Source organism: Crinia signifera, chromosome 3 (assembly GCF_055691185.1).
Source record: "Crinia signifera chromosome 3, ASM5569118v1, whole genome shotgun sequence".
Lineage (NCBI taxonomy): Eukaryota > Metazoa > Chordata > Amphibia > Anura > Myobatrachidae > Crinia > Crinia signifera.
Genome location: NC_139219.1, coordinates 248,923,131 through 248,936,676, shown reverse-complemented (window position 1 = coordinate 248,936,676; position 13,546 = coordinate 248,923,131). Strand labels below are relative to the sequence as shown.

The following is a 13,546-nucleotide window of genomic DNA, read 5'->3' as shown; positions in this document are numbered from 1 at the left end:
TTAACCAGTAAATCAACTCTGGCGCTTTCCCACTGCAGCCCTAACCGTTTTAAAAAGGGAAAAAAACGGCAATATACCGTTTTAAAAGTGCGGTGTGAAAGGGGTATAAATGTCACTATAGACTGCATATGCATCTAATCAAGTAATTGTAAAGTGCTATGAAATATGTTGGAGCTGTACAAAATAAAGTTGATACTTTTAAAAGAGCTGCAGTCTAGCAATCTATTTCAGTTCAGTTTGTTAGCCGTTATGTTAATTATTTTGTATTTCCCAAACTTGTTAGGTGATCCCATAACTCACGCAGTATGCACAGGATTAGAAAAGCCTGGTTTAGCATTCATTTCCATTACCACTTTAAATCCAATGGGCAAGAAGCTGATCATTGGCATAAATCTATCCCCTAATGTAAAATTGTACCTTTTAGTCTCCGATGGTGAATTATATGGGGGGGGGGGGGGGGTATACTACCATTGTCATTAATAACTGGAGTAGTCGCTGACAAAAAAAAAAAATAACATACAGTTGAACACATCTATATGGCCCAAACACTGGTACAATTAAATAAAGTCCGAATTCAGTGGCCATGTGGGATGCTGCCTTAACTCAGACATTTTTTAAAGTGTTAATAATTTACAAGTCATGGTTTTGTCTTGTAAATTATTGCCCCTTAAAAAAGAAATTAGAGTTTGCCTGGCATCCAACATGGTCACCAAACACGGACTTCATTACATCCCGACTAATTCTCCATGCTAATTTCCAGCCATTTGGTTAGGCTTCCTTATTGATAAACAGAGACTGGATTGAATAACGTGGAAGACATCTGAATGCTATTTCATGTTTGATTAATCTAAACATTATTGCATTAGTAAAATATTATTACCTCAACTTGTGTGTCCCAATCTAAAGAATTATCAACAGTGACATTGGGCAAATCTGGCCAGACCTTAAAGGAATAAAAAAAAAAATTAAGACATTTTAACATATTAATATTAAGCAGTTTTGCACATTAGTTAGGACTCAAATTTGGAAAAAAATCAAATAGATTTCATCAGGAGTTTACATGGAAAGCTACAAATAAATATGTTTTTTTTTGTATTTTTTTTTTCATAATCCCAACTTTGATACAATTCTAAACATTGGTTAATGACAATAACTCGTATTTTAAAAGATGCAGTTAATTTTCTTCTACGTACTCCGCTGAGAATGGAAGATTTCAGCATACTGATCACTTGCCAATGTCTAAGGATTACAATGGCTGAGAAATGGCTGTCTGTTTGAACACTTACTACCAATGTTAAGCATTTTTTCTCATTTGTGAAGGAAAAAAAAGAGAATGTAAATGATAATAAACTGATGTGAGTTTAACCAAGATGGGAATACATTCACATTATTGGGTAGTACACTGTATAGTTTAATGCGGAAACTTTGTGTACCTAATATCATTAATTTAATCTCTGGTACAGGAACAATGTTTTAGAAAATGTTATATACCATGTACACTATGATACAAGTGAGTAGGAAAGAGCATTGGGCAAGGGTGCGTGTTTATTTGTGGCATTGATGTAATTCTGTAAATCTGCCGCTTTAACCCTTTCAAGTCCACCGGCTAGTCAGGCTCAACAGCCTTAGTGCTAGAACCAGATCCAACGGTGAGCCAATTCAAAATAAGAACATTAACATCATTCATCATTAAATGTAGACCATTTTTGAATAAAAAAAAATGCAATTAATTTAAACATTTAAACCAGACTGCTTAAATTGAAAAAAAATAATAAAAAAAGGACTGTTAAAGGTTAAAGGTGGGAAGAAAAATAACAAAGAAGATATCCTGAAACAGACCAGAATTAATTATAGGCCTTTACCTGTATGTGATGATCACGCTAGTATGGTTTATTATAATTTACAAATTATTTTTAGCAACCAATCTAAAATGAGTTAACTGAACCCTTTCCACTCCGTCTGACAGACAGTGTCTGTTAGAGTGTATAGCGGAGAAATTAGCAACACTATAATGCGGACATATTTCCTGGTCTTGACTCTTTATAATTATACATACCTTTCCCCAGACTATACCACTCCCATCTGCCCATTTGATAAACACATCTTCTTGAATACCTCTATCAAAAGCTGGATAGGGTTCGGTTTCATTTCCAGCAATGGCTGGATCCTAAAGGTAACACAAGCACAATAAGTACATATTTTAGCATTACATAATTAGATTAAACATCAAACATGTCTATTGCAAATAAACAAGTACTGTATATGTGTAACCAATTTTGAATGTTTTTTATATAAATTTAGCTTTTAAAATGTAGCAATGAAAATGTAATAAATAAATTATATCTGACTTTTTAGATTGTGTTTCTCTCCATTTTATGCATTGATTGCTACTATACAATATTCTATGTTACAGTATATTATATATTCATGTATCATAAAAATATGAACTACAAGATATAATGTATACTGTAGGAGATATTGTTTAACAATAGAATTATAGAAATAGGTGTCAGTGAGAAAGAGACAGAAGGCATTTTATAAGCATTGCAGGACATTAAACCACGAGGGTGGATCATTTAGCACTGGCAAAGAAGGGGTTAAGATTATTAGTAGTGAGGTTTACAGGGATAGTCCCTGGTGTAGATGATGTTTAAAAGGGAGGAGTTTTGTGAATTTGTTTTTTGAGTTCTGGATTTATAGACAAAATCTCTAATCTCAATCAAAATACCATTTCTCCATCAATTTCTTTAGGCATTTTCTATATTGGTTGTTCAGTTTAAAATCCCTGCTTTTTTCTTTGAACTATACTACTCTTGAGGCTTTTGCAATCATTGAGTTTGTGGCCCTGTAAAAATGGGCTTCATATACTTTTCTATTTTGTAATGTCTTCGTTAACAATCTCTACATTTTATGCAGGATTCCATTTTCCTCTCTCCCTCAGGCTCTCCACCTCTCTACAAAAATTCAAATGGGCTCTCAATACCCTCTCTTCACCAAGAACAACAATTCTCATCCTAACCCAATGTTCCATGCTCACTACCTACCCTATATGTGCCACCCTGTCTGTCTGCCCCTCATCTTATGAATGTAAGCTCTCACCTGCAGGGCCCTCTTCCCTTATGTGCTTTTCCTTATCTTACTTAAACCATTTTCAATGGCACCAAATCCTGCGGTTCTCTACTACCCTGATACAAATTTTGGTGCTGTCTGTTGATGCAGCAATGTTTATGTACCATGTACTTGTTATCTACTGTATTCAACTGGAAGTCACTATTTTATTTTTTGCTATTCGTTTGTGTGATTGGGTGCTGCAGATCCCTTGTGGCACAATATAAATAAAGTACAATTATAATATTATTAATAATGAATTTGTTTGTCCAATAATATGCTTAGCTGGCATATCTTAAACACTCTGATGATTCTCTGCTGATGCGTTTCTTTTCAATCTGTTTTTAAATTTTTTATTCTGATGCTTGACTTGTCTTTTGACAAGTTTTGGAACCCATTTTTTTATAATAACAGCTTCTTTATAGGCGGCTGCAACAGGTTCATTCATTTTTGTGAAACTAGCCAATGGGAGACTAAGGGCGGGCTTAGGAGTGTGTGATGCATGCAAATTTGCAGGCACCATTAGGGCTGTTTCACACAGTACGGTTCCTGCCGCACGGTGAAATCCCGTACGGCCAGGGAGCCGTGCCGCACTCAGCAGTTGTGAATGGACACTATTGTGTCCATTCACACGGGACGGCCACGGCCCGGCCGCACGGCTGCAGCCGGATCCCCCCACTGGAAGGGACGGCTGCCGGGCTGTGGCCATCCCTGCCATTATAAAATTCTGAGTGTGGCGCGGCTCCCTGACCGTACGGGATTTCACCGTGCGGCAGGAACCGTACTGTGTGAAACAGCCCTTATACTGTGCACTGCTAATCCCCAGGGGAACCATACAGCACATATATATTACATACATGGTCATGGTCATGTGTATGTTTATATGTGCTAAGCGATCGCACCCTGCACTACTATGTATGGTTCTTCAGCCACCATTGGTTATATCTGATAACACTCTTTGATTCTGACCTGATATAATTTTGAATGCACCTAATTTTGGATTTTTTTTCCAGCTGTACTTTACTAACTTGATTGGAGAAGAAGGATAAATTGTGTTGCCAGAATACAGCCACTTTCTCATGCTGGACCTTCTCACTTTAATTATATGCTGCCACATGGACAATTTTTATGAATCACAATAATTATCTACAAGATTATTAATAGAAACCATTGGCTTGGTCAATCCCATTGATCTTTTGTCTTTGCTTTAATTTATGAACTAATCAACACAGTTATAGACAATTAATGAGATACAAATTTAAGTTTCCATATGTTCCAAAACTTTCAAATTTACATGTCTTTTATGTTTGTATTTTTATAATTGCTGGATCAATTGGCTTTTTCTACAGTATATACTATATATTTAATGAATCAAATGTTTTTGTATAGTGTATTAATGTTTAGACTTTTCTGTGCATATAGTATCCACGTGTAAACCAGTAGTTATTATAGAAGATTCCTTCTATGTGAAATCAGGGTCTTATGAAGATAGACAGGGAGAAGGAGAGAGATAGAGGGGGGGGGGGGGGGGGGGGGGAATGGAGCGAAATCAAACTCCAATTATATATATATATATCTTTTTTTATCATTATATACATATTCCTTTAACCAACACACACAGTTGCCCATTCCTACAAGTTTAGGTTTTGTTCTGCACATGTGGAAATCTGATAATTGTTTTACACAAAATGTTGATACATATCCCCCTAAGTGAGAAGGTTTAAGCTCAAAAACTGAGAATACAATATTTACAAATGCTATAGTCACAATGCAGTTATGAAATTAAATATATATAAATGCATATCACTTACCAAAAGTATTATAAATTTCATTCCTTCTAATCTTATTTGGTCAACCAGATCTGGTAATCCTGAGAACTCAGCACCAAGCGTGAAGTCCATTTGACGCTCCATGTAATCAATATCGGCATATTGCACATCCTGTGAAGTAGTTGAATTACTATTACACTGATTACAAAGAGCACATTGGTATAATAAAGTTTGCAGTTTTCGGTGTCAGAGGTGCTCTGTAAGGTGCAAACTTTGCAGCTTATCAAGCTAATCAGAATGACCCCCATGGCTTTGTCCATTAGCAAGCCAAATGTTCTTTGAGGGTGAACCTGAATCCCTCCCTATATCACAATTTACAGTATATAAAAATAGTTAATTGAAGCATATGGGAAAGTGTCACATATTGCATATTTGTCTTTCAATATTGCAATATAAAAACGTGCTTGGCAGGTTATACTGTAGGTTCAAGTTACAAGCCATTGTCAGTTTGAGGGAAAAAAATTATTTGGGTAAAGAAAATACATGTATTGGGAAGCAGGGATGGTGTAAGGATTAGCATCACTGCCTCACAGTGCTGAGGTCATGGGTTTGATTCCCACCACGGTCCAACTGAGTTTGTTTATTTTCCCCATGCTTGCGTCTGTTTCCTCCGGGTACTCCGGTTTACTCCCACAATCCAAAAATATACTATTAGGTTAACTGTCTCCCAACAAAAAATAACCCTAGAATGTCTGTGTGTGTGTGTGTACATGTAGTTGGGTATATAGATTGTAAGCTCCATTGGGGCAGGGAATGATGTGAAGGTTCAAATATTCTCTGTAAAGCACTGCAGAATATGTGGGCACTATAAAAATAACTTAATAAATAAATAATACTGTAAGTTTTGTGTAAATTGCATAGATGGGTGAAGTTCCTTTACAGTAGATTAGCACAGGCAAATTAAAAAGGTAATTCAGTAATTTGATAAACGCGAGGTGAGGCTAGAGGAAAGCTGTGTGATATGCAGAAGTACTGTATGTTATCTAGAGTGGGTGCAGGCCCATCCCAGTCACTAGAAATTGGATCCTTTAAGAAATGTGGATGAGATACTGTATGTAGTTTTGCAGTTTTATTTATTTATAACCTTGGACGAGATTCAACAAGTGGCCTATCCTCAGAAAATGCTGTTTTCAGAGGTTTGGATGTTTACGGCATATGCACCAAGCCCCGAATCCAAAAGACACTGGGCCTTGTATGCGTTAGGCAATGGCATCTTCAGATTGGCATTGCCCTATAGGAGCTTCAATTATTGCTCCCTGCTGTGGGGGATATAACTGGATCTCCCAAATCAAACATTTTTATGTCAAATTATCTTGCAAATAAATTAGTTTAACTGGAGATACATTTCTCTTTTATATGCTATGTGTAGGCAGTACCACAATGCTTATCTTTTAGGTGTATCCATGCTTGGCCACAGGTGACTTAATCAGTCAATCTAAATTAATCATCTGTGCTGAGCCATAGATATACTTGAAACTGGACCATTGGGGTGCCTTGAGGACAACATTTGGGAACCTCTGGTCAGTAACAATGTCTACGGGTATTACAGATGGAGCCTTCATCAACCAGCCATCTATGTTTAGCCATGGCTCACCATGGTTTATTATCATCTATCGTTCTATTTAGATCTGGATCACTTAATCCTATTAAAGGGACAGATGAGAATGGCTCCATCTGTATGTATAAAGGAGAAAGCTAGAGCTACTGTGAAATGCTACGTAAAGCATTTTAATCAGGTTGGCATTATAACTGTAAATCATGATGAGTGGCAGGAAGTGACCAAACCTCTGAAAATGCTGTTAGTGGAGGTTTGGCTGTTTGCGGCACATGATCCAAGCACTCTATCATGGCTCCCTGCTGTGGGAGATCCAACTGGATCCCCTATGGCATGTACACTACGTCCAGGGGCGTAACTAGATTTTCCTAGGCCCCATAACAAAAGTTTGTAAGGGCCCCCTATTTAGCAAGTGATGGTGATAAATGTATGTAAAACATATACTTATACAGTAAAGGTGGGCCCCCTTCAGCTCTGGGCCCCATAGCAGCTGCACCCCTTGCACCTATGGTAGTTACACCCTTGGCTACATCACTGGACACATGAGCAGATAGGACTGCAGGTTCTAAACCCAGAAGTCCTGTCATCACAAGGACAGCTCTTACCACAGGAGCTGCCCTTTGCTAATATCTTTATGCATATGATATTGATATGCACATGGAAAGGGGTGGGATGCATCATAAGCAAAGTGCTATGCTGGCTGCATCCTGCCCCTTGTATGCAGCAATAAAACAGTGGTATGGGTCATAGGGTCGACACTAATAAGGCTCGACGGTCAATAGGTCGACACATGAAAAAGTTTAACATACCTTGGGGCAGCATGTTCAAAAGGTCAACACAAGTAATAGGTTTACATGGAAATGGTCAACATCAGTTTTTCATGTTTTTGATGTCTATATTGACATACTGTAGGTCAACATGGACAACATATCAGTGTACCACGTCCCCTTGCTTCACTTCACTCATCATGCTTTAGGCACAGTAACATGCTATGCTTGCCAAACTATAGGAATGTAACTCTATGTCCACTTGGATGTATGAAAATACACCTCTTTAAAAATAAATAACATCGATTATTTTCATGTAGACCATGGGTGTCAAACACAAGGCCCGCGGGCCAAATCCGGGCCGCCAGACCTCGTCATGTGGCCCGCGCAAGGAGATAGCACACAGGGGCAGTGTGTCTAAAACAGGAGTGCTGCGGGCCGCGTCCACGTCCTGGCCGCCTTACCTGTTCCTCCACTGTCCGCGGCCATGTTCCTGTAGGCACATATATATGCGGCTACAGAAACATGGCCGCCAGCCTCCACGGCTACGTGGAGGAGGGCCCGGCCGCCTGTTCCCTCTGATGCCCGGCAGTGACAGACACTGGGTGGGGACATCATGACGATGACGCCGCCCGCCCATTCGTCTGTAGAGAAGTAGGAGGAGGCAGGGAAGCTGGACCGGGAGTCGGGGACAGTGTGGCCGCAGCAAGCAGTGAAGAAAAGCTGGAAGCCGCAGCAGCTGCAGGACAGACGGAGAAACAGTAAGTGAGGATGAGGATCACACTCACAATAAAAAAATATATATATATCTGCTGTTTCCTGAGGTGTCCCCGTGTATAATAATAATAATGCCATGACACCACAGGCTGCTCCTCCTGTATAATCATTTATGTGTCATGGCATTACTTTTATTATATTATACAGGGGGAGCAGTCTGTGGTGTCATGGCATTATTATTATACAGGGGGAGCAGCCTGTGGTGTCATGGCATTCATTTTATATTATACAGGGGGAGCAGCCTGTGGTGTCATGGCATTATAATTATACAGGGGGACCTACAGATACAACTGGCCCTTTGAGGGTGACCAAACTGCTGATGCGGCCCCCGATGAATTTGAGTTTGACACCCCTGATGTAGACCAATTGTTTGTGTGGATTTTTTGACCATGCCAACCTTTTCCATGTGACGACCTATGGCCTGTTGACCAGACGTGGTGGACATATTCACTGTTGGCCTTTTTAGTGTTCACCTGCCGACTGCATCCCTCTTATTAAAGATTACAAGTGTCTATGTTGGGAATTAAGAGTTCTCTTACTGCACCCTTAGGCTATGGTGGCTAATTAATAGAACTGGGACCTCTAGAATATATATTGTAGCTACTTTATGTCCATTTAAATAAAATAGTTGGTACTTGTGTTATAGCACAGCACCTGTTATGTAGTCCCTGTCAGAATCAGCGTAGTGTTCGTGCGGCCAGCGTAGTTGGCATAGTCAGTCAGAAGTAGCTTAGTGTTCCCGTGGCCACTTAGCATAGTTAGTGTAGTCAGCATCCCTATCAGAGTCAGCATAGTGTTTCCGCGGCCAGCATATTCTGTCAGCATTACGCAGTTCCTGAAACACCCCCACTAATCACGCCAGCCTGAAGCGTGGCAAGTGGACGCATTACACCTCCCCCTGACCTGTTCATACCCCCACTATCCACGTCAGCATGGAGTTGATTTTATAAAGTGTGGAGAGCGCAGCGAGCCACCGAGCCCGAAGCGTGGCGAGCAGATGTGGATTACTTTACATGTATTCCGCGTCCCCTCGCAGGGCTCGCTGCGATCGCCATGCTTTAGTCTCGGTGGCTTACTGCGCTCGCCACATTTTATAAAGTCAACACCACACTGTCAGTATGCTAAATAAGCTAGGCAGCCGTTAGGCTGCCGCGGAGTCACTATGCTAACTACGCTAGGCAGCCGTTGGGAAAGAAAAACTGTTTATTCTTACGAAAAAGCTATTTATATATATATGACTGCCTCCATCTCAATGCAAAAAGCATTTCTATATATAGTTAGAGACGTTTCTCATGTTATTTAAAGCTTTTATATGGTTATCACACTCAGGTGTATGTCATGGACAATTAGTCCTCAGGTACAAATAGTGAGCTGAGAACTCACATTGATACACTTGCTCCTGAAGAAGCCGGAGGTCACATCCGGGGAAACGCATTGAGCCTTGCTAATACACCTATACTGTGCTGCTGAGACCCGGTGCCTGAGACCCTGCATTTCCCTAAATGGGACGCATCCAAAATTTGGTCGTTTGAAATTTACTGCTGCATAAGGGACACAGCCATTCACCATCCATAGAAGTCCTCCCTGGAAATAACTGGAGTTCCAGCTTTTGGGATATCTGCATGATCCCTAATCCCAGTCTCCAAAGGGCAAAATTCAGGACTGTGATCCCAAATCAGGTATATGAATATCTTCCAGACTGACCAGGATGGTAATATAAATCTAACAGCACCTTATTACTCTCAGCTAGTACTTACACAATCGCTATCCCAGTGATACATACCCCTAAAAAGGACTCCAAGTCATTATATACAGTGTGATTTTATTTATGTGAATGTTTTTTAATAAATTGTTATAATTTTTTGAGAAACGTCTGATACAATTATTTGGAAGCAGCCAGCGCAGGCACAATTCTTTTTTATTCTTAAGCTGTTGTAGCTTAGCCTACGCTGAAAACGTAGCATAGCCGGGCGCTGTGCTATTACACAAGTACCAATTAGTTAAACAAATTAAGTATCAGTATAAATAAATGGCCTTGTACTGTATACATTGTGGTATACAGGTAAATGATTCATGAGGAATACATCGGATTAATTCTTAATTGCACTACTTAGTAACAATCAATATTTATACTCACATAAGGAATCTGAGCACGTTTCATTTCATCATACAGGTTAGCGATTTCAGCATCATTCTGGTATCCATAGCGGCACAGCTGAAATCCCAGAGCCCAGTAGGCTGGCATAACAGGGCGGCCAATAAGCTAAGGAAAATAAATAGGAATATCATGAATTTAGGTATTATAAGACAAATATAAATGCAAATGTTCTAATTATAAGCATTTTACTTTTGTGTACTGCTGAACAACTTCTTCCGGTTTGGGACCCATAACAACATAAAAGTCCAAAATCCCACCAATGGTACGGTAAGTTAATGCTGGTGTCTCCTGTAAGGTAATATCTGAAAATATGTGTTACACATGAAAACAACTGATTAGTAATGCAATCTTACCAGGATGATATGAGATCATTAAACAATTAAATCACACATTCTTATGTCACATTATCTTGCAAATAAATTAGTTTAATGGAGATACATTTCTCTTTTATATGTTATGTGTACGTGGTACCACAATGCTTATCTTTTACAATATATTTTGATAAATTGATAAGACCTTGTGAATTGTCTACAGCAAAGGTTCCAGGATTTAAATATATCCACAGGTAACTTGATTAATACCTCAGTCAATTTAAATTAATAATCTGTCCTGAGCCATGGGTATACTTAAAACCTGGGCCATTGGGGTGCCTTGATGATAATATTTGGGAACCTCTGATCAGTAACAATGTCTACGAGTATTATGTAGACAGGAGAAAGCTAGAGCTACTGTAGGGTGCTGACACAGGTGAAAAGCTACTTAAAACATTTCAATCAGGTTGGCATTATAACTGTAAATAATGCTCAATCATGGGCATGATTCAAGTTATAATAGCAGCTTGGTTATAATGTCTTAAAGTAGCATTTCTGATTCGTCGGAATTCTGGTGACAGCTTTCTTATGTGCACATAGTTTTTTTTATTAACACAGTGGCTGCATACCTGACCACTACATTCAATATACTGTACAATATATTGCAGCCCAATCACCTGTTATATGTAGTAAACTTTTCTGAACATCAAGAACCAATCCCAATGAACTGTTTATTTTTCCACAATGGCCTGTTGCCAGGAAATCGAAGTTGTGATGGTCGCAATGTTCCATCCATCAATGCTCATGATATTCTGACCATTGACGTAGGAACCAATTTTAATTCATTTTTTTTTTTAAATAACATTGCATTGAATATACATTCTAAACCTAATTAAATCTTTTAAAATAAATATTTAAGTGGCTAATAGTAAAAATAGTCAAATAAATTCATAGTGTAATATATTATACAATATAAAACATACACCATATAATCTGCCCAAAATATCAAATAACATGTAGTTAGACAGCAAGCACAGAACGAATTTTGTTCTTCTGATTATGCAAATTAAAATTTTAGGAGGTACTGCTAAGGGATAACACTCATTAGCTAGAATGAATAATTTGGTAAGATGAGTTAGGCAATCAAGACTACACTGTATGCAATCATTTCTGGTCATGCTGATCTGGTCATACATGTGCTTGGTCACCTGTGGCAGCTGCACTAAGGAGCCTGTGTGGCACTGGTCCTGTTGCTCAGCCTGTCCTGTATTGTACAGTACATTCTGTTAGGAAACAGATCCAGATTTCATACCATAAAACCAGATGTACTGTATTGCAGTGTGTGTCTGGCGGCAAGTTCTATTCTGCCCATGCTTCATAACACATTCAAAGCTCAAAAAAATTTAAAATACCAGTTTACCCATAGCATTGCTGTTCATCAGAAGTACTCCATGAGCATTACCAGCCTCATCCAACCCCATATAGAATGGATGAACACCATATGAATTCAGATGATCCTGGAAGAATGTAGCAAATAACATTTATATGAGTAATTTCTCATAGTGTTAGATTACTAATGTTGATCATTATTCTAACATACTAGTTATTACTGTATTTAGGATAAGAGAAAACCATTTGAAAATATTGCAATATACAGATGCAGCCCATGGATGATGCTGAGCTTGCTTGCAGAGCATATGTTACATGTATTTGCACTACACATGCTCCAAAACTGGGAGGATGAAGGCACTGACAATATGGTTACTCGTGTTTCAAGAGCTTCTACACTGATGACCAAATTGGTGTATCTGGACTGTAACGAGTAGGCAAAATCCGGAGGCCACATTCAACTGAGCTACAGTATACAGAGCTGGACATAGGGGTAATAAATGTATCCACATGTGTTCTTATTGCAAGCGTGGGCTACTGATGATGACTAGTAGCAAATCGGGCATACCCAGAGGGGGGGGTTCAATGCTATAATGACACATATATGTATTTTCTTCATGTAACCACTTCTCAAACAACTGTAGTTAAGGACCTACTCTGCTTATTAGAGGATAATAATCATTAAAATGATTATTTAAGAGAACTTTTGTTTGTCATCTGTCTATTTGTTTGATATTGTACCTGGGAAGTGGATGGGAATATGATTATTATGGGAAATATTAATATTTTCATTGAGCTGGGCAGATATCAGGGTTTCATTAAAAAATAAATACTGGGTGAGATAGTGTGCACCATTAACAGCATGCTAGTTTTAGGCCCTTATTAAGATCTGATCACAGTACAAATTTGTTCTCAAAATGGGCAAAACCATGTGCACTGCAGGTGGGGCAGATGTAACATGTATATAGTTAGATTTGTGAGTTATTTTGTTTCTGTGCAGGGTAAATACTGGCTGCATTATCTTTACAATGCAATTTATATGTCAGTTTCAACACACCCCAGCCAAATGTAACTCTCTCTGCACATGTTACATGTTATGTGCACATGGTTTTGACCATTTTGAGAACAAATTTGTACTGCGATCAGATCTGAATAAGGGCCTTAGTCTCTGAGCCTTCAAAATTGTGATAAAGTGTTAGGGGGCTCCTATATTTACCATAGATGGTGGCAGTAGAGAGGTCAAACTAATAGAATATTCATTTTATTTTAGTATATTTGGCTCTACCATCCATTCATCAGGCTTTACGGTACTCTAGTGTAGGGTGATAAAAATTGTGAATCTGATCATAGTCAGTGCAAACTCTGAGATACCTACTAGGGTCCCTAACAGTTATGTTCATGCATACATGTTTTACTCAGTATATACTTACTCCTGGAGGCTGATCTTTAGCAAATAGGCCTATAGGTCTCCGTCCCATTTCATGCCGGAAGGTTTTATGTTCAGTTTCCCCTATACCAAAAACATAATCTGAGGGAAGTCGGGTGGAAATCTGAAGAAACATATCTTCAAATGTCATTCCAGGTAGATAGGAATCCCAGCTAATAAAAACAAAATAAATACATATAAAATACACATTGTTTTAAAAAAATAA

The 13,546-nt window shown here is 38.7% G+C and overlaps 1 protein-coding gene across 1 annotated transcript in view; it reads right to left on the bottom strand.

Annotated features, from left to right (window-relative positions):
- The window catches only part of LOC146064391 (maltase-glucoamylase-like), a 210,397-nt gene that overhangs the window by 99,284 nt on the left and 97,567 nt on the right, over positions 1–13,546 (bottom strand). Inside the window, exons 27-33 of the mRNA XM_083177838.1 lie at positions 13,325–13,493; positions 11,926–12,022; positions 10,384–10,496; positions 10,174–10,299; positions 4,920–5,048; positions 2,057–2,167; positions 881–943 (exon numbers count right to left, since the gene is read on the bottom strand). Of these exons, the coding sequence (XP_083033964.1) occupies positions 881–943; positions 2,057–2,167; positions 4,920–5,048; positions 10,174–10,299; positions 10,384–10,496; positions 11,926–12,022; positions 13,325–13,493 (808 nt within the window). The remainder of the gene's footprint in view (positions 1–880; positions 944–2,056; positions 2,168–4,919; positions 5,049–10,173; positions 10,300–10,383; positions 10,497–11,925; positions 12,023–13,324; positions 13,494–13,546) is intronic.